The following is a 20760-nucleotide window of genomic DNA, read 5'->3' on the forward strand; positions in this document are numbered from 1 at the left end:
GATACCTCTCTGGTCCTAGTTTTATTGCAATGACTCATGAGGTGGTAGTCATGAGGAAGAAGTTAGTTAAAACAATCCATGCTTCTTCTTACCATTGCTTTTCCTGTTAAGGTCCATCAAGATATTACGAAACTCATCCTCTTTTCTCAATGTATCCTTGAAGTTGAGTTCCTGAGAGAAATAGGAAACTCCAGCCTCCAGTGCATTTAGGTACCTAGGACAGGAAAAAGAGAAACTAAGAACCAGCATGGCCTTCCCACCCTTTCATTTATTATTAGCAGATCTGTTCTAGGACCTTTTTATCTAAAATTCATTTCCATTATTAATGCAATAGGTAATACATATCATGGTACCATTGGCTTGGATTGTGGGTATCCAATTCATTGAAAGTATGGGGGAAGTTCTAAGAGATATTTCTATATTCACTGTGCTTCAAAAAGTTAATGGAAGATGGAATTAGAAGATAAGTTTATTTTGGTGCAAAAAAATCTTGAGTGGCCAGAGTTGTGGCCTAGTGGGCTAAGCCACTGCTGGCAATGCTGGTATCCCATATGGGTGCCACTTAATGTCCCAGCTGTTTCACTTCCAATCCAGATCCCTGCTAATGGCCTGGTAAAGCAGTGGAGGATGGTCCAAGTGCTTGGGCTCCTGCCACCTATGTGAGAGAACTGGATGAAGTTCTGGACTCCTGGCTTCAGCCTGGGCCAGCCCTGGCCATTGCAACTATCTGGGGGTAAAACAGCAGATGGAAGATCTGTGTCTCTCCCTTTCCCCCTATAACTGCCTTTCAAAAAAAAAAAATCTTGAAATCCATGCCTATGTTGAGTCCTCAAAAAGCTAATGACAAATGTTTATTATGAACTACATATAGATTTCAAAATTTTTTTGCACCAAAGTAAATTTATGTTTTTAGAAAATTTTATTTGTTTATTTAAGAGGTAGAAAGAGAGAGAAGAGTGCTTCCATCAACTGCTTCACTTTCCAAATGTCTAAAATGGCCCTGGACCATGCTGGGGCTGGATCCAGGAACTGAGAACTCAATCTAGGTCTCTCATGAGGGTGGCAGGAACCCAATTACTGAGCCATTACTACTGCCTCCCTGGGTCGGTAATAGAAAGAAGCTGAAAACAAGAGCTGCCTACCAGGTGCTCCAACATGGGAGGCACAGGCATCTTAACTGGTGTCTTAACTGCTGAGGCAGATGCCTGCACCTAAACTTATCTTTTAATGCCATTTTCCACAAACCTTTCTGAAGTATCCCCTTACATGAATTAATAGACATTTGTGGGGCTTGGTGTAGATGGTAAGCTACCACTTGGAATGTCTGCATCCCATGTTGAGTATCAGAAAATTTGAGTTCTGGCTCTGCACCCAATTCCAGTTTCCCTGCTGGTGTGTACCCTGGAAAGCACAGGAGACAGCCCAAGGGGTTGGGTCCCTGCCACACACATGGGAGACCCATTCTAATTTCTTGGTTCCTGGCTTTGGCTTGGCCCAGCCCCAGATGTCATGGGCATTTGGGGAGTGAATAAATGGGGGAGAGCTCTCTTGCTCTCCCTCTCTCTGACTTTCAAATAAATTTTTAAAAAATTAAAAATAAAGGCCGGCACTGTGGCTTAACAGGCTAATCCTCCGCCTTGTGGCGCCGGCACACCAGGTTCTAGTCCCAGTTGGGGCGCCAGATCCTATCCCGGTTGCCCCTCTTCCAGGCCAGCTCTCTGCTATGGCCCGGGAAGGCAGTGGAGGATGGCCCAAGTCCTTGGGCCCTGCACCCGCATGGGAGACCAGGAGAAGCACCTGGCTCCTGCCTTCAGATCAGCGTGGTGCGCCGGCCGCAGCGGCCAGAGGGTGAACCAATGGCAAAAAGGAAAACCTTTCTCTCTCTCTCTCTCTCTCTCACTATCCACTCTGCCTGTCCAAAAAAAAAAAAAAAAAAAAAATTTAAAATAAAGACAAAAAAACAACACAGATTGTAGAAATTTTTTTTGGTTCCTTATACTAGCTTCCTGCTACTTGCAGAAAGAAGGCTCTATTCTGTTCCATAAACCAGTTCCATTGTCATGGGTAGTAAGTTGAAACCTTTAATTCTATAGCACAAAAATTCAGAATTGATAGCATAATTTCTGCTCCTGTATGAAATGCATGTTTATATGTTCTAAGTTCACCCTAAAATTTATAGGGTGAGGTCTTAGGGTTGATTCCTGAGGTTCTCTAGAAAGGAATCCATACTGGTATCACATTTTAGTTTTCTGCATATAGTCATACATCACATAATGACAGGGATACATTTTATGAAAAACATCATTAGATAATTTGATCATTGTGTGGGCACCATAGAGTGTACTCACAGAAATTAAGATGGCTACAACATCCTAAGTGATATATTCCTATGGGAACATCTTTCATGAACATGGTCTATTTTTTACCAAAATGCTATCATGTGGTACACAACTGTACTTAGGTGGAGAGAGTCTGAAGAGCTCAGCAGCATATTGGAAGTGCAAGCAGTAACACAATCACATGGTTCCTTCAGCCATTTTTGCTGGAGTTGAGTGAACCTTGCAATTTTTGTAGCCAATAGTATGCACTATTTCTGTTGTCTCACCCATATTCCTCTGAAAAGGTGTGAGAGAAATTACTGCTAACTGTACAAATAGGCAGAATGCATATTCCCTGTAATCATATCCTATACAGCAATGTGAAAGCATTAACTTCTGATTTTTCCAAAATTTTCTTTTTTGTAAAAGGGAATATTATTCTCTTTTGTTTAGAGGATTTACTGTGGGGAATCAATAAAATAGATGTAAATATACTTCCAAAACTGAAAAGAACATTATAAATGCAATCAATATCTGCTGACATTTTTACAATACAGTATTCAGTTTGACCCCTCTGCTTTTATTTGTATGTAAGAAAGTGGGCTGGTTTGCATTTCTTTTTTTATTTTTTATTTTTATTTATTTATTTTTTTGACGGGCAGAGTGGATAGTGAGAGAGAGAGAGACAGAGAGAAAGGTCTTCCTTTTTGCCGCTGGTTCACCCTCCAATGGCCGCTGCGGCCGGCGCATTGTGCTGATCTGAAGCCAGGAGCCAGGTACTTCTCCTGATCTCCCAAGCGGGTGCAGGGCCCAAGCACTTGGGCCATCCTCCACTGCCTTCCCGGGCCATAGCAGAGAGCTGGCCTGGAAGAGGGGCAACCGGGATAGAATCTGGCACCCCAACCGGGACTAGAACCCAGGGTGCCAGTGCTGCAAGGCGGAGGATTAGCCTGTTAAGCCACGGCGCCAGCCTGGTTTGCATTTCTGATGCTGTTCCAGGTTAAAGGTACATCTGATAACAGCCAGTAGGGTCTGCCATTAGTGTATGGTTGTTTTTCCTGGCAAATGCCAGCAGAATATTCATGATCCTGCTTACCAGAAACAGTCCTCAGTCTCAGAGCCATCCTTATAAACGTATGAAGAGTCCCAGGAAAAAGGTTTGAAAGGCAAATCATTGACCTTCCAGAAGTTAACCAAGAAATACATCAACTTCCTAGCTGGAGGCATCAGCCTGGTTAAGGTTTCTTTGTAGTCACATGACAATCCAAAACTTCCAGCCGAAATCATGGGATAGTTCAATTGTGTGTCAAGGCTATGCCAAAAGGTGAGAAAGAAATCAGTATCAGAATTAACTTAAGTAACACAAATAAGATCCCTCTGGAACCCACTTCATCATGTACATATAAATGGCAAGAATGAAATATTGCCAGTAGAGCAAGTTGCTCATTTATATAGGTGTCCTCACCACACAGATAAATTTAAAACAACATTTACAAGCACATGCTATGCTCCAAGCCCACTCTAGGTAGGTTCATGAATATGTGACTGTGTTACTTTGATTTACTCTAAAATGGACTATCATAATGTCTGGGTGGGATACATGGGTTTTGAGGAGTAAGGCAAGGAAATTACAGTCTATGCCAATACAGCCATCATAATTTTTGCAGAGCCAAACACATGTTATCTCCATTCTTCGCCCCATGCATCACTTTCTTTTCAGCTCTGCTACGGGTGACTTTCGAGACAAACATTGGCTGGGGATTTCCCTGCTCAGCACATGAATTTTCTTGTAGTTCTTAGGCATACCAGGCTTCATTCACAACCAGGATCTTGATGAATGCCAGGAATGATGTCCTCTCCCTCTTTGATTTGGACTCTTAAGCATCCCACAGGTTCTAGATTAAATATCTCCTTATCTATCAGGAAAACTTTCCTTAATACTTAAGACCAGGCAATTAATTTGGGTGAGTATGTGTTAATATCTGTGTTCTCTGCTAGCCTGGAAATTCCCTGAAGGCAGGATCATGTCTGGCTTCTGCATCTGTATACCTGGCTCATAATGTATTTAATGAGGGAAGGAAAATATCCCTTTCCATCTTCTATGCTCCATTGAAAAGTTTTCCTGGGTGTCCTACTTGTATCTCAAACTTACCAAGTTCACAGTCAAATTTACCTTTGATTTTTGTTTCTCAAAACCTCTCTTGATTTTTTTCATTTCTCAGTGTTTTGAGATTTCAAAGCTTTCTTTGACTTCTTTCCATTCCTCATCCCAACATCCAGTTGTCAAATACTATTGATTTTAACCTTCAGATATCTGTTAGGTTGGCTTCCCTTACCTTGCCCACTGTTTTCATGCTCATTCAGGTCTTCCTTCTCCCCTGCTGACTCTCCTGTCATCAGTCTTAACCCGTGCCTTTTCTATACTCTGTCACTGATTATTCTTTTCAAAGTTGAGCTTCTCCTTATGATTCAAATCCATCCTGGTTTTGAATACAAATCTCTATTAAAAACAACTTCCTTACCCTGGATTTCTCTCAAGTAAACTTCCAAATATAACCTTATTTAATTTTTCATAGTCTTATCTCTATTATTTCCCTATACATTTCCTAAATTGTAGTGAACACAGAATTTCATATTTTCTTACTTCCCTACTTCTTGATTTTTTTTTTTTTTTTTTTTTTGGACAGGCAGAGTGGATAGTGAGAGAGACAGAGAGAAAGGTCTTCCTTTTTGCCGTTGGTTCACCCTCCAATGGCCACTGCGGCCGGCGCATCTCGCTGATCTGAAGGCAGGAGCCAGGTGCTTCTCCTGGTCTCCCATGCGGGTGCAGGGCCCAAGCACTTGGGCCATCCTCCACTGCCTTCCTGGGCCATAGCGGAGAGCTGGCCTGGAAGAGGGGCAACCGGGATAGAATCCGGCACCCCGACCGGGACTAGAACCTGGTGTGCCGGCGCTGCAAGGTGGAGGATTAGCCTGTTAAGCCACGGCGTTGGCCTACTTCTTGGATTTTACACATACTTCTCTCTCTGCTTGGCTGGAAAGTTTATGCCCTCATCTTTACTCACTAACATTTCATCCATTCTTTAATCTGTAACTCAGATACCATCTCTTAGCAAATGCTTCCTCTCTTGAAGCTTAACCATTTCAACCAGAGGCAGCCATTTCCTTCTACGTTACACACTGCAGCTGCTTTTTTGTGCTTCTCTGATGGAACCCATGCCACTCTGCCTCTGCCTCATACTGGCCATCAATGTCCTTCACACTGTCTCTATTTGACTGGGTAGGGGTGTTTTACTTCATTCTATCTACACTGACAAAACTAAAATGCTTTTTTGTGCATTGAAGGACCTTGTCAGTGGTGAATCAGTTTTCCCAATGCCGACTCTATAGCTGTATTAGTAAGTGATCAAAAAGATGACATTTTCCAATGAGTGCAGGGAAGAATAAAATTGCATTGGGTGTGGAAGATGGGCTCAGAAAGTGCCTCTGTAGTGATATATGATGGCCCCTGGGCCTTTAGGTCTACTGGGAATAAGGTTTCACTAGCAGACTTTGCAAAACATTTCTTAAAATTTTTAGATTTAATTTTTATTTATTTGAAAGGTAGACAGAGAAAGAGACACATGTAGAGAGATCCCATCTGCTGGTTCATTCTCCAAATGCCTGCAACAGCTAGGGTTGGCCCAAGCTGAATGCAGGAGCCTGAAACTCAACCCCAGTTTCCTGTATGTATGGCAGGGACCCTACTACTTGCACTATTACCTGCTGTCTCCCAGGGTATACATTAGTAGGAAGCTAGAATCGGAAGTGGTGCTGGAACATGAACCTAGGCATTCCAATACAGGATGCAGGCATCTCCAGTGGCAACTTAACCATTAAGGCGAGCACCTGCCTCTGCAACAAAAAATTTGGAGGTCTAATGTTATCCTCCAAGATCTGTCACAAGGTGCGCTTCTGCACGTTTTTCTCTGTGTAGACAAGAAATGATCCTAGATTCATGAGAAGACTGAAGAGGTAAAAGACAAACATATGAGATGGATTTTAATGGGGGAAGATGTGATCTGGAAGAACAGAGTGTTTTGTGGCAAAGTGAGTTAAACTGCATGAATTTTCCCAAAGCCAGAGAACTATTTTAATTCTAGACCTATATTGAAAGCTTGTTTCTTAAACAATAAAGGCACTGTGCAAAGCACCTTAATATGTTATTTATATAATTTATATGACTCTCAAATAATCCTATGAAGTAAGTACCTTTTTACTTCCTCAATTTTTACAAACCTAGGTGTTGCTTTTTCCTTTGTATTTCTCTACTCTATGCCCTTATGTTTGTGAATATTCTCTTTATTAAACACCTCAAATTATGCAAATTCAATGCCTTCCCTGTTTCCTGCCAGGATGCTGGTTTTTGATGCATACCATGTTCATGTCAAACTCAGATGAATAGTCACTGTAATTCACCCCATGCTGAGCAAAGGTAGAGCCAACTAGGGAAGGAACGGCGATTAGAGAGACGTGAGCAAAATACAAGGGTCCCCACATCCCCGACTGTGTGCCCTTGAGTAGCCTGTGGTTTGTTATGTCATTTAGGTTGTGATGTCATGCCCTGGCTTCAATTCACAACAGGATCAAAACAAAAGCAAACCAAGTGACGTACTACATCTGGAACGTAGAGTATGTACACGAAGGCCCCATGAGGACACAGCCCATCTGTTTTTCTCTCTGTGGGAGATAAAAAAAAAATTAATGTCTAAACCAACAAATTAATCCATGGACAGACAAGAAGTGGCCAGAAGGGTCCCAGAGGTTACAAAGTGGACCTCTTAAGGTGTTTGAATGCCAAACAGAAAGGAGCAACAAATGGTGCATTGGGATGGGCAAAGACCAACTTAGGCATGAAGAGATTGACAAAGAGGAGAAGCTGCAGGTGGAGGGAGAAGGTGTCCACAGTGGTGAGCTGCCTAGAGAGAACCTGGGTTCCTGACCAGCTGGAGGATGAGAAGAGGCAGAAGAAGGACTGGGGGCCTGGAACATTAATAGTGCCTGTGGGACAGATGGTGGGGAGACTAGTTTTAGAGGTTAAGGGAGAGGGCAGGGTTTGGTTTTAGGGAGATGTATAAAGTGGTGCTGAAGTGAACATAAGGCAATGCAATTAACTGGGTAATTGTAGATCTTATTTCCAACTACTCCAGAAAACCTGGTTAGGAACACCTGGTCTCTGCTTTTTAGAGAATCTTCTTCTCTGGAAGAAGTACACCTTGAATTGTGGAATTTTTCAAACTATCCTTGCCTACTTCTCCTTATCCTCTTAAGGTGAAGAGTCACTATGGTAACAGTTGCTCCACCGAACATGAGTATGGCCTATCTGACCAATGTGAAACATTGGTTACAGTTTTAGACCCTTGTATGGATCTACTCCCAGTGCTCTGTTTCTTGGAAAGCCTTTTCTTCAGTTCTGGTCGTACAGGGCATCTTGCACACTTGTTTCTGGAAGCTTGTAGTGCTCTTTAAAGCTCTGGTTGGGGTTAGGGTGGGGCATTGGGAGGAAGAATTAGGCAAGAAGCTCTCTTCCCACTTTTCTTTTTTTTTTTCTCTCTCTCTCTCTCTCTCTTTTTTTTTTTTTTTTTTTTTTTTTGACAGGCAGAGTGGACAGTGAGAGAGAGACAGAGAGAAAGGTCTTCCTTTTGCCGTTGGTTCACCCTCCAATGGCCGCCACGGTAGCGCGCTGCGGCCGGCGCACCGCGCTGTTCCGATGGCAGGAGCCAGGTGCTTCTCCTGGTCTCCCATGGGGTGCAGAGCCCAAACACTTGGGCCATCCTCCACTGCACTCCCTGGCCACAGCAGAGAGCTGGCCTGGAAGAGGGGCAACCGGGACAGGATCGGTGCCCTGACCGGGACTAGAACCTGGTGTGCCGGCGCCGCAAGGCGGAGGATTAGCCTGTTGAGCCACAGCGCTGGCCTCTCTTCCCACTTTTCTACCCTTTGACATTTATAGTTACTCTGATATTGGGCTCCTGCTACTTTGATTTTACTACTTTAGCATTAGGTTTCAGATAAGCAATTAACATGTGTTCTGATAAGTAGAGATGACTTGAAACAGATTTCTGATGTGGGACCTTGAAACATATTTTTAAACATGGCCCCTCAGATATTTCTGGAGGACACAAAGACAAATCAGTTTACAGAAGCATCAGGCTTCAGCATAATTTAGAACCAAATTAATTCTCCTCCACATCACTGAAAGTATATCAACAGAATATAGCTAAGTTTGTCCCAAATTTTCCTGGACTCCTGAGGGGCTCTTTTCACTTGGAAAATCTATAGGGATAGAGCCAGAGTACCCTACCTTCAAATCTTGTAGTTGCAGGGCTGGAGCTGATCGGAGAGATGCTTCATAGGTTCATGCCCAAGTCTTACATGGCAAGCATTCTGCACCAAGAGGGTAGAAGCTATCTCTACACAGGCAAATACTTACTGTAATTTCCCTGAGTAGGTCAAGTCCTTCACAAGTGCTGCTCCGGCAGTCACCTGACTTATGAATCAGCCCATCTGAGTAGATAAAGGTAGCATTCACAGTCACATTCAGGCCTGTTATCCAGAAATGAAGGAAAACAGAAAACTCGTGTTATTCTACATTAGTTTCTACCAGTCATGAGATTGATCTCTTGCCAACTGATCTTGGGGAAAAAAGATATCCATGTTCAGGCCTAGATTTTTTGGTTCCTAGTCCTTGTTTTATTTCTGCTTACTTCTTGCCTATTTCTGTCTCTCCAAATATGCTTCTGTCTCTGACTCTCAACAGCATTATCCATTTCAAAATATTTATTTATTTTTTTATTTTTTTGACAGGCAGAGTGGATAGTGAGAGAGAGAGAGAGAAAGAGAAAGGTCTTCCTTTTTGCTGTTGGTTCACCCTCCAATGGTCGCTGCAGCCGGCGCATCTCGCTGATCCGAAGCCAGGAGCCAGGAGCTTCTCCTGGTCTCCCATGCGGGTGCAGGGCCCAAGCACTTGGGCCATCCTCCACTGCCTTCCCGGGCCATAGCAGAGAGCTGGCCTGGAAGAGGGGCAACCAGGATAGAATCCAGCGCCCCTACCGGGACTAGAACCTGGTGTGCCAGCGCCGCAAGGCGGAGGATTAGCCTGTTAAGCCACGGCGCCGGCAAAAATATTTAAAATATTTAATGAATATACAGAGTTTATAACCATCACCACAAACCAGTTTTAGGATATCTTTTTGTTGTTGTTGTTTCACTGCTGTCTTCATCTTCATTTTACAACCCCAGGCTCAGAAAATTTTGCATATGGGACTGCAGAGTGTAAGGAAAACAAGACACAGACTTGATGACATACTACTTTTTTCTATTTCCAAAAGTCTCTGATTCTGTTTGCTTTAATGCGCATAACGCTGCAGACTTTTTTGGTCTCTGATCTTCATTCATCTATCGGTCAATAGATATTTATTAAGTTCCTGCTTTTTGTGGGGTTTACATTTTCTTTGGGGATTACACAGATTAGTGTGCTATTCCTGATAGGATGACGTGGAAGTTCCTAAGGGAAGCTGGGACCTGAGTGATGTGAGAGAGTAAACCATGCAGATACCTGGCTTCTGATCAAGGAGAAGAGCAAGGGGGAAAAACCTGGGCAGGGTCATTTTTGGCAGGTTTCAGGAGCAGGAAGGTGACTGGGATGGTAATAGCAGAGTGAGGGTAGAATGAGTAAAGTTAGAGGGAGACCACATCATGCACAGCCACGCAAGTTTTAGTAAGGACTTTCAGTTTATTCTGCGGTGGGATGTCTTTGGAGATTTTATTGTCGGTCTATCATTTTTTTTTTTTTTTTTGACAGGCAGAGCGTACAGTGAGAGAGAGAGAGACAGAGAGAAAGGTCTTCCTTTTTCCGTTGGTTCACCCCACAAGTGGTTGTTGTGGCCAGCACGCTGCGCTGATCCAAAGCCAGGAGTGCTTTTCCTGGTCTCTCATGTGGGTGCAGGGCCCAAGCATTTGGGCCATCCTCCACTGCCTTCCCAGGCCACAGCAGAGAGCTGGACTGGAAGAGGAGCAACCGGGACAGAATCTGGCACCCTGACCAGGACTAGAACCCAGTGTGCTGGCGCCGCCGGTGGAAGATTAGCCTATTGAGCCACGGCGCCGGCCCGTCTATCATTCTAAAATTATTTCTATGGATTCTGGTGAAAATAGATTATGGGTAACAGGAATAGAAGCAGGAAGACTAGTTAGAAGGATAGCCTAATAATAACCTATGTCAGTAACAACAATGGCAGCAAACACAAAGAAAAACAGTTGCATTTTGGATATATTTTGAAGGTAGGACACACAAGAAATTGCTGATAGGAGCTGACATTGTGGTGCAACTAGGTAAACTGCCTCTAGTGATGCCAGCATCCCATACTGGAGTGCCAGTTCTAGTCTGGGCTGCCCTGCTTCTGACCCAGCTTCCTACTCATGTGCGTGGGAAGTCAGTGGAGGGTGGCCGAGGTATCTGGGCCCCTACCATCTATGTGGGAGATCAGGATGGAGTTTAATTTTTTAATTTAAGCTTATTTATTTTGAGGGGGGGGGAGGGAAAAGAAGGAGTGGGAGAAACAGAGAGCTCCCATCTACAGATTATCTCCCCAAATACCAGCAAGGGTAAGGTTGGGTCAAGGGCTCAATTCAAAACTCCCACATGGGTGGCAGGTACCCAGCTACTTGAGTCATCCCTGCTGCCTCCTAGAGTCTGCATTTGCAGGAAGCTGGAACTGGAAACCAGAGTCAGGACTCGAATGCAGGTACTCCAATATGGGATGAGGGCATTCCTAGGCAACATCTTAAACACCAGGCCAAATGCCTGCCCCAAAACCTAATATTTTTGACCTGAGAAAGTAGATGAAGGAAACTGCTATTGACCAAAATGGGAAAGAACATGAGAGGAGCAGGTTTGTTAATGTAGGTAATGGAAGAATCATGAGTTCAACTTGGATAGATCAAGTGTGAGATACCTATCAGGTTTCTAAATAGAGATGACAAGTAAGTTGAATGAACACATATCAATGCAGTCATACTTATTGATAAAAATCTGTCACATACTTGCAATGCTGGTATCCCAAATCAGAGCACTAGTTTGAGTCCCAGCTGCTCTGCTTCCAATCTAGCTTCCCGCCAATGCTTCTAGAAAAGCAAAAGAAGTTTCAAGTGCTTGGGCCCCCACTACCCATGTGGGAGACCAGGAGGGAGTTCCTGGCTCCTGTCTTTGGCTTGGCCCGGGTCAGGCTATTGGGACTATTTTGGGAGTGAACCAGCAATGGAAGACGTGAAATGTCTGTTTACCTCTCTCTCTCTGCCAGGAACTGGCCACAATTCTAAGTACTTTCCCCCATCTATTGAATTGTCTTTTTTTTTTTTAAGATTTATTTATTTATTTCAAAGGCAACCAGAGCTAAAGCCAGGAGCCAGAAGTTTCTTCCACATCTCCCACATGGATGGCAGGGGCCTCAACACTTGGGCCATTGGCTGCTGCTTTCCCAGACACATTAGCAGGGAGCTAGATGAGAAGTGGAGTTACCGGGACTCAAACCAGCACCCATATAAGATGCCAGTGCCTCAGAGGGTGGCTTAACCTGCTGCACCATAGTGCTGGCCCTCTCTATTGAGTTTTCACAACAATAGAGAGGATATGGGATACTGGAAGCCAGGAGGACATATAAATGAAGCTGGGGTAGATGTGAGAGATGAGGATGTATAAGTGGAGACTAGCAGGAAAAAGGGCTGGGGAGGATCTTGGAAGCAACAGGAGGAGTCAGGATGTCACACAGCGGCCAGTGAGGAGGTGCCCAATGGAGACAGGGCTTCAGGAAACAGTCACACTCACAGTGTTAATGTGTCAGCTTGCTCATCCCTCTCCATATTCCATCTTCATGAGGGATCTGCTCCCACCTACTATCATTGAGGATCACTGAAGATGACCAACTTAAAAGTGCTGGGCTCCAGGCAGCCCCTGGTGGGCTCTGCAAAACCCAAGTGTAAACCTTGCCCAAGTCTGGGAAAAGGGAAGCAGCATCTGTCAGTGTGACCTTGGAGAAGTGACTTCATCACAGGTGCCCAAGTTCCTCATCTGTTTTGATAGAACGGACCTTCATCATTTCCGTCACTGTTAGCCTGGCATTGGGTTATGATTCTTTGTAAGCTTTATTTCACTTAATCCTCTTCTGACTCCTACAAGGTAATTAATATTTTATCATCCTAATTTAAAAATGAGACAATGAGGCCAGCGCTGTGGCTAGTGGGTAAAGCCGCTGCCTGCATCCCATATGGGCTCTAGTTCAAGTCCTGGCTGCTCCACTTCTGATCCAGTTCCCTGCGATGGCCTGGGAAAGCAGTAGAAGATGGCCCAAGTCCTTGGGTCCCTGTACCTGAATGGGAGACTGGAAGAAGTGCCTGGATCCTAGCTTCGGATTGGCTGAGCTCCAGCTACTGCAGCCATTTGGTGAGTGAACCAGCAAATGGAAGACTCTCTCTCTGCCTCTGCCTCTGCCTCTCTGTAGCTCTGCCTTTCAAATAAATAAATAAATAAATCCTTTAAGAACAAATGAGGGCCGGCACCGCAGCTCAATAGGCTAATCCTCCGCCTTGCGGCACCGGCACACCGGGTTCTAGTCCCGGTTGCTCATCTTCCAGGCCATCTCTCTGCTATGGCCCAGGAGTGCAGTGGAGGATGGCCCAAGTCCTTGGGCCCTGCACCCGCCTGGGAGCCCAGGAGAAGCACCTGGCTCCTGGCTTCGGATCAGCGCGATGCGCCGGCCACAGCGCGCCAGCCGCAGCGGCCATTGGAGGGTGAATCAACGGCAAAAGGAAGACCTTTCTCTCTCTCTCTCTCTCACTATCCACTCTGCCTGTCAAAAAAAAAAAAATATTAAAAAAAAAGAACAAATGAGACAATGGAAATCTAGACAGGTAGAATAACTTATTAAGTTACACAGCTAGCCAGCGCCACGGCTCACTAGCCTAATCCTCCGCCTTGCGGCGCCAGCACACCGGGTTCTAGTCCCGGTCGGGGTACCGATCCTGTCCCGGTTGCCCCTCTTCCAGGCCAGCTCTCTGCTGTGGCCCAGGAGTGCAGTGGAGGATGGCCCAAGTGCTTGGGCCCTGCACCCCATGGGAGACCAGGAGAAGCACCTGGCTCCTGGCTTCGGATCAGCGCGGTGCACCGGCCGCAGCGCGCCTACTGCGGCGGCCATTGGAGGGTGAACCAACGGCAAAAAGGAAGACCTTTCACTCTGTCTCCCTCTACTGTCCACTCTGCCTGTCAAAAATTTAAAAAAAAAAAAAAAAGTTACACAGCTGGCAAGTGGTGGAACTGAGATTCACACCTGAGCAGTATTATCCTAGGGCCTGATATACTATTTTTTTTTTAACATTTATTTATTTACTTGAAAGGCAGAGTTACAGAGATAGAGAGGCAGAAGCATAGAGAGAGAAGTTTTTCATCCACTGGTTCACTCCCCAAATGGCCGCCACGGCTGGAGTTGGGCCAACTGGAAGCCAGGAACCAGGAGTTTTTTCCCCGTTTTCCACGCAGGTGCAGGGGTCTAAGGACTAAGGACTATGCCTCTCCCAGGCCATAGAAGGGAGCTGGATTGAAAGTGGAGCAGCCGGGCCTCAAACCAGCGCCCTTATGGGATGCTGGCACTGCAGGCAGTGACTTTACTCACAATGCCACAGCACCGCCCCCCTTGATATGCTATTGAATAGCTGTTCTCAAAGTATTAGCCACTGAGGGATCCTGAATTCCTTTTGGGGGTCTACAACGACAAGGCTATTTCATGATTATATTAAGACTTTCTTTACTTTTTCCACTCTCCTTCTCTCATGAACATATAATAATACCTTTCCAGAGACTACACGACAAAAATTATTGCAACAGATTGAATGTAGAGGTCAATATAAGAGTGCAGCCTTCTTCATGACATTGAAGACATTTTCAAAAGTGTAAACAACTCCATTCTTATCACTCTATTTTTTTTTTGCATTGAGAAATGCAGATTTTCTTTAATAAAGGTAATGTATTATGTTCACAGGTATATTGTTTATTTTTAAAATGCATTAATAAGAAAATATTTAACAAAATGAGAGCTTAAATTATGATTCCACAGCTAGATTACTTTGCCATGGGCACAGTAAGTAGGCAAAGCCTCCCCTTTTTAAAACCAAAGAGAAAGAGTTTTACTAATGACTTAAAATTTAATAAATAAGGTGGTCATCATTTTGGACATAGCTTTCCTCATGTGCATTGTCTACCTCAAAGAAAAACCATTATCAGAACATGCCTGTGACTACAGATTTGTAGTTCAGGCCACCAATGATTAGGGTCAGAGCACCCCCTTGACTTGCATTCTCTTAAAGGTTTCCTCTGGTCTGCTTTAGCAAAACAAAAACAAAAACAAAAACAAAAACAAAACAAAACAAAAAAACAGTTGGAGGACGAAGCTAGGCTACAGAAGCAATGTAAAGACAGGCGGCAGGCCAATTAATAGCTGCTTTACACAGTGATCTGCCATCAAAGAGACCCAACAGGCCAGTCCACTGCATTGGTTTTCGATGTGGAAAGCCAGGGCTTCAGCAGAAGTCAGCTTATGAAGAGCCCTGACAGCTCTTCCAGCCAAGAGTTGAGTCTCTGGAAATGGACCTGCCCTGGAGTCGAAGGGCTCCAGGTCAGAGCCACAGACCTTGTTTGCTCTAAGCTGAAAAGCTCTTTACTTGGCCCAGCTTCCAAAGTAACCACTGCTGTCCAGGGGATGACCAAGTAGGGTCAGCAACACTGCAGGCAGAACTGCCACCTACCTTCTCTTTAAGCCAGCTCTCCTCTCAGGCCAGCTAGGTAATAGAAGTCAACAGAGTACCTCCCTTATGATGTACCCCATTGTAAACAGGTAAGTCTGAGCCTCATAATTGGCAAAGCTTTAAAGCCCACCTGATTATTCTCAAGCCCCTTCTGTCAATTTCTATTTGCTTCTCAATGGAAAAAAAAACAACAACAACAAAAAACTTGCTCATGGTTTAGACTCCTTTCTTAGGGCCTCTAATAATGACTCTGTCCTCCGTTTTAGATTCTGTGATTCTAGACCTTGTGAGTTTAAACTGTTTGTCAGATTCATTTTCTCTTGACTTAAGCAGAATTCTAGGTGGCAATGCATGAAACCTCCCAAGGAAGCAGTTTCTGCAAGCTGGCACTGCATCCCCCTGGAGAAGCCACTTCCTGCTGAGAAGCCACCTCCTGCTGGAACCCTGTCTTGACTCCCCTTCCCAAAGATGCCCCTTTGCAGCATGAAGCAGCCAGAGTGATCATCGCCCAGTTCCCCCAACAGAAGTTAGGGTTTCAATCTTCAGGAGGTGGGAATGTGAGGAGTCAGATGGGTTAATAGGTAGTCAGGGGTTCCAATGGAATTTAGGGTATAAAATATTTGCTTCCTTTCCCAAAACATTATTTTTAGAAAGAACAAACAGGATGCCCTTCTTCCTTCTGAATCTCCAAATTTACCATGAGAGTAGCAAGGGAGTTCTTCCTGAGCTCACAGCTTATTGTGAAAAAAAAAAGTATCCACTCCCCTTCGCAGGCCAGACAGGATGGAGAATTGTAAATCAGGCCTTTTGATGGTTTTTTGTCCTCACCTGGTAACTGAATGCCAATCTGATTGTCAAGTTTTTTTTTTCCTTCCAAATTGTACTTAAAAACCCTGAAAGCTATGGGACCTTTTGGGTTCTTTCCTCTCTTGGAAGCCCCCCTTCATGCCATTCCGGCTGGAGGTTCTTGATTCTAATAAATACTTCTAAATCTCAAAAAAAAGTGCTTAAATATTTCTGTTTAAATTTTAACACAATAAATATGTATATTTATAACCAATAAACAAAAATCTTCAGGTCCTCAATAATTTTTCAGAGTGAAAAGTGGTCTTGACACAACAAGGTTTGAGAGCCACTTCTGTGGACCATATTGTATGGTTATACATTTTTTAAAGATTTATTTATTTATTTGAAAGAGTTACACAGAGGAGAGGCAGAGAAAGAGAGAGAAAGAAAGGTCCTCCATCCGCTGGTTCACTCCCCAATTGGCTGCAATTGGAACTGAGCCGATCGGAAGCCAGGAGCAAGGAGCTTCCTCCGGGTCTCCCATGTGGGTTCAGGGGCCGAAGGATCTGATCCATCCTCCACTGCTTTCCCAGGCCATAGCAGAGAGCTGGATTGGAAGTGGAGCGGCCAGGTCTCAAACCAGCGTCTATATGGGGTGCTGGCACTTCAGGCCAGGGCCTTAACTGTTGTGCCACAGCGCCGGCCCCAGTTATACATATTTTTTTTCTTTCTTTCTTTCTTTCTTTCTTTCTTTCTTTCTTTCTTTCTTTCTTTCTTTCTTTCTTTCTTTCTTTTTTTTTTTTTGACAGGCAGAGTGGACAGTGAGAGAGAGAGACAGAGAAAAAGGTCTTCCTTTGCCGTTGGTTCACCCTCCAATGGCCGCTGCGGCTGGTGCGCTGCAGCTGGCGCACCACACTGATCCAAAGGCAGGAGCCAGGTGCTTCTCCTGGTCTCCCGTGGGGTGCAGGGCCCAAGCACTTGGGCCATCCTCCACTGCACTCCCGGGCCATAGCAGAGAGCTGGCCTGGAAGAGGGGCAACCAGGACAGAATCCGGCGACCCGACTGGGACTAGAACCCGGTGTGCCAGCACCGCAAGGTGGAGGATTAGCCTGTTGAGCCAAGGCGCCGGCCCAGTTATACATATTTTTTAATTTAGTGGGGAGACTATTTTGTCTTTTATCTCCCCCATACCCAAGTGATTTCTCAAGAGAACACTGAACATTTTCCAGTCAAGGGGATAATTTCAAGCCAAAGTTTAGCTTTGAAAGTGTTTCATCCTCCTGCCTATACCACCTTCCCCACTGTAATAACTCAGTAACATCCTGGGAAGATGGGTAGGAAACTGCTGAGAATAGGGTGCTATCAGAACCCTATTTCCTGTCAAAGGCTTTGAGGATGAGTTGGACCAACATGAAGTTGGGGTCTATTTGCTGCGGTCTAGTAGAAGGACCCTCAGCACATGGGGGTACTCTCAGGGTATATATAGACCATGCATTCAGTCATAGATCTGACATTCTCACAGAGGCCATGTTCTGAAGTTGAAGGATTCTTTTTTTCTTCCCACATAGTTTCCCACCAAATTTTGTTGTTTCTTCAAGACACACAAAGCTTTCTTGTGTCCTAAAAAAACATACTGGCTACTGTCTTTGGGACAAAACCCAAATTTGAATTCTTAATTTTCTTCAATGTAGCCCTCAGATATACTTAGAATTTTTCTCAAAATATAATCCTCAACCTGTTTATAACATGGAAAATCTTTATCTTCAAAACTTTTCTCTCATAGTGCTTACTATGCATGAAAACACTCATCCCACCAATTGTTTTACCAAGTTGAAAAATCTGGGCATCATTGTTTATTCTTCCATCTCCATAGAACTCTCCACTTAATTAATCCATTCAATAACCTCACCATTAATAACTCATTTTACAAGTGAGACGAGTGAAATTTAGAAATGGTAACTCGGTCAGTGTCACTCGACCAGTAAATGATGGAGCAGGAGTTCAAATTCAAGTTGCATGAATTTAGAGACTAAGACGTAAAACAACACATTACACTTATGGACTATGCTAGTGTGTTCTCCCAACAGCAGCAGTAGAGCAGCAGCCAGAACAATGAAACAGCAGCAGTGAAAACAACCACCATTTACTGAGTACTTACTATCTTTCAGTTAGTGCCATGAGTACTTTACAGAAATCTCCTCACTTAATCTGTGCTCTACCCACATGAGGTAACTATCATGTATCCTGATGTTATAGGTAACAACACTGAGGGTCAGGAAACTTAAATAACTTACTTGAGGTCAGACTGGGGGCTGGGGGGGAAATGGTTGGTCAAGAATGTGAACCAAGATTTATCAGATTCTAAATCTTTGCTTCTAATGTTAATGCTTCACTCTGCTTTATATAAGCAAAAAAAGCTAGATCATGCATAGGTAAAGATCTTATGGGGAGGGGCTGGCATTTTGGTGCAGCAGGTGAAGCCATAACTTATGATACCCACATCCCATGCATGCCACATCAGAGTACCAGTTTGAGTCCTGGATTCTCTGCTTCTGACCCAGTTTCCTACTCATGAGCCTGGGAAAGCAGCAGATGATGACCCAAATACTTGATTCCCTGTAATCCATGTGGGAGATCCAGATGAAATTCCTGGATCTTGGCTCCAGCCAGGCCCAGATCTGTTGCAGCCATTTGCAGAGTGAACCAGTGGATGGAAGATCAATCTCTGTTTTTTCCTCTGTCTGCTACTCTTCCTTTCACATAAATAAACCTTTTAAATAATTCTTACAGTGGAATATATTTTATAATGATTTATTTATCTGAAGGTCAGAGAAAGAGAAAGAGAGAATATGGATCTCATTCCTCAGATGGCTACAATGGCCAGAGCTGAGCCAGGCTGAAGCCAGGAACTTATTCCAGGTTTCTTATGTGGGTGGCAGGAGCCAAATATTTAGACCAACCTCTGGTGCTCTTTCCAGGCCATTAGCAGGGAACTGGATGGGAAGTGGACCAGCCAGGGCACAAACCAGTGCCCATGTGGGATGCCAGCATAACAGGAGGCAGCTTTACCTGTTATACCACAATGTTAGCTCTATGATATGCTTTCTAGAATCAGGCACATAAAGATTTGAATCTCATTTCAAACAGACAACTTATAATATCTTGGCAATCTTATTAAAGTTCTTCTCTGAAGTCCATGTCAAGCATGCCAACTATAGAGAGTTGTGATGACTAGAGAGATCATGTAATTAAAGCACCTAGAACTTACCTAACACAAGACAGGTACTCATAAATAAGGAAACTGACACTCAAGGGATCCAACTTACCCAGGGTGCCAGGGAGAGAAACATTTGGGACAATGACATCAATCCAGGCCCACAGACTTCAAATTCAGCGTTCTTTCCACTAACTAACACTGCCATAGTACATAAGGGGATTTTACTAAATGATCTCCTAGTTTCATTATAGCTCCAGACCAGATCTACTTTTATCTGAATTTAGTTTCAGAGATAATTGGAGATCTTGTTTATGCACAGAACAAGTTATTGATCTGTTATCCTTATTTTCACAGGATTTTCAATAGAGAAAATTAAGTCATTTTGAAAACCATCCTTAATTAAGGTTCATTGAATATTCAGCTATTCTCTTCCTGGCAATTTAGTCTCAGGCAATGGAGAAAAACTATATACGTGAAAACGTTTGCTGTAGTGTTATAAACATAATCATGGCAAAAAAAAAAAAAACTTCTAGTATAGACAACTATTAGAAATATTCTAGAATATGTAATTATTAGGTAACTTGGGCAATATTTATTCCAAGTGATAGTAGAATAATGTAAAGTGAACCAGAAGGATTCAAAATTGTTGTATGCCAGCTCACCCACCATGTTCTTACATCCAGGAGACTAAGAAACAGGTGAAAAGAGACTGGAAACATCCAGGTGACCACAAATTATCAGACATAACTTCTTTTCTTTTTCAAAAATTTCTTGAAATGGAATTAAAAGATGTTTATTTTGATACAAAAAGTTTTTTAAATCCGTGCTTAAGTTTTCATAATATACATTTTCATGAACTTTTTGAAGACCCCTCATATGTTATGCAATGTTACCAAGTTTAAAATTAAAAGACACAATGAGGAGCTCCAACAATGGATTGCAAAATTATTATAGTTGACCATCCATATTTTTTTTTTTTTTTTGGACAGGCAGAGTTAGACAGTGAGAGAGACAGAGAGAAAGGTCTTCCTTTTTTCGTTGGTTCACCCCCCAAATGGCCACAACAGCTGGCACACTGAAGCTGGCACGCTGCGCCATCCGAAGCCAGGAGCCAAGTGCTTCTCCTGGTCTCCCATGCTGGTGTGGGGCCCAAGCACCTGGGCCATCCTCCACTGCCTTCCGGGGCCACAGCAGAGAGCTGGACTGGAAGAGGAGCAACCGGGACAGAACCGGCACCCCGACCGGGACTAGAACCTGGAGTGCCGGCGCTGCAGGTGGAGGATTAGCCTATTGAGCCTCGGCACTGGCCTAGTTGACCATATTTGACAAGGACAGCCACCAGAGACATAAAGAGGGAACAGGCCAATAGAAAAATGTCTTTCCCTGGATGGAAAGCTCAGAGAAAGATTCAGCGCCTGCATGCATTGTACTCTCTTAATTCATCTTGACTGGCAATCCTGTGAAATCTCAGGTCCAGACCAATTCTTGCCTCTGAGCAGCTGTGGAAGGAAATATGACGTTTTCCTGGAACCAGGCAATAAACCCAGTTTTAACTAGGGTATTTTACTGCTGAGAATACATTACATTTCCAGAACAGGGTGGAT

General features: G+C 44.0%; 1 protein-coding gene across 3 annotated transcripts in view; it reads right to left on the bottom strand.

The window, feature by feature from the left end:
* Nucleotides 1–20760, bottom strand: part of GUCY2C (guanylate cyclase 2C) — a 104103-nt gene that overhangs the window by 69904 nt on the left and 13439 nt on the right. For all 3 annotated transcript variants that reach the window (XM_062195506.1, XM_062195507.1, XM_062195505.1), the window contains 4 exons: nt 8791–8903; nt 6973–7037; nt 3415–3630; nt 93–214 (listed from right to left, as the gene is read on the bottom strand). In XM_062195506.1, the coding sequence (XP_062051490.1) occupies nt 93–214; nt 3415–3630; nt 6973–7025 (391 nt within the window). In that variant the 5' untranslated portion in view covers nt 7026–7037; nt 8791–8903. The remainder of the gene's footprint in view (nt 1–92; nt 215–3414; nt 3631–6972; nt 7038–8790; nt 8904–20760) is intronic.

The sequence above is a fragment of the Lepus europaeus genome, chromosome 6 (genome assembly GCF_033115175.1).
Source record: "Lepus europaeus isolate LE1 chromosome 6, mLepTim1.pri, whole genome shotgun sequence".
Lineage (NCBI taxonomy): Eukaryota > Metazoa > Chordata > Mammalia > Lagomorpha > Leporidae > Lepus > Lepus europaeus.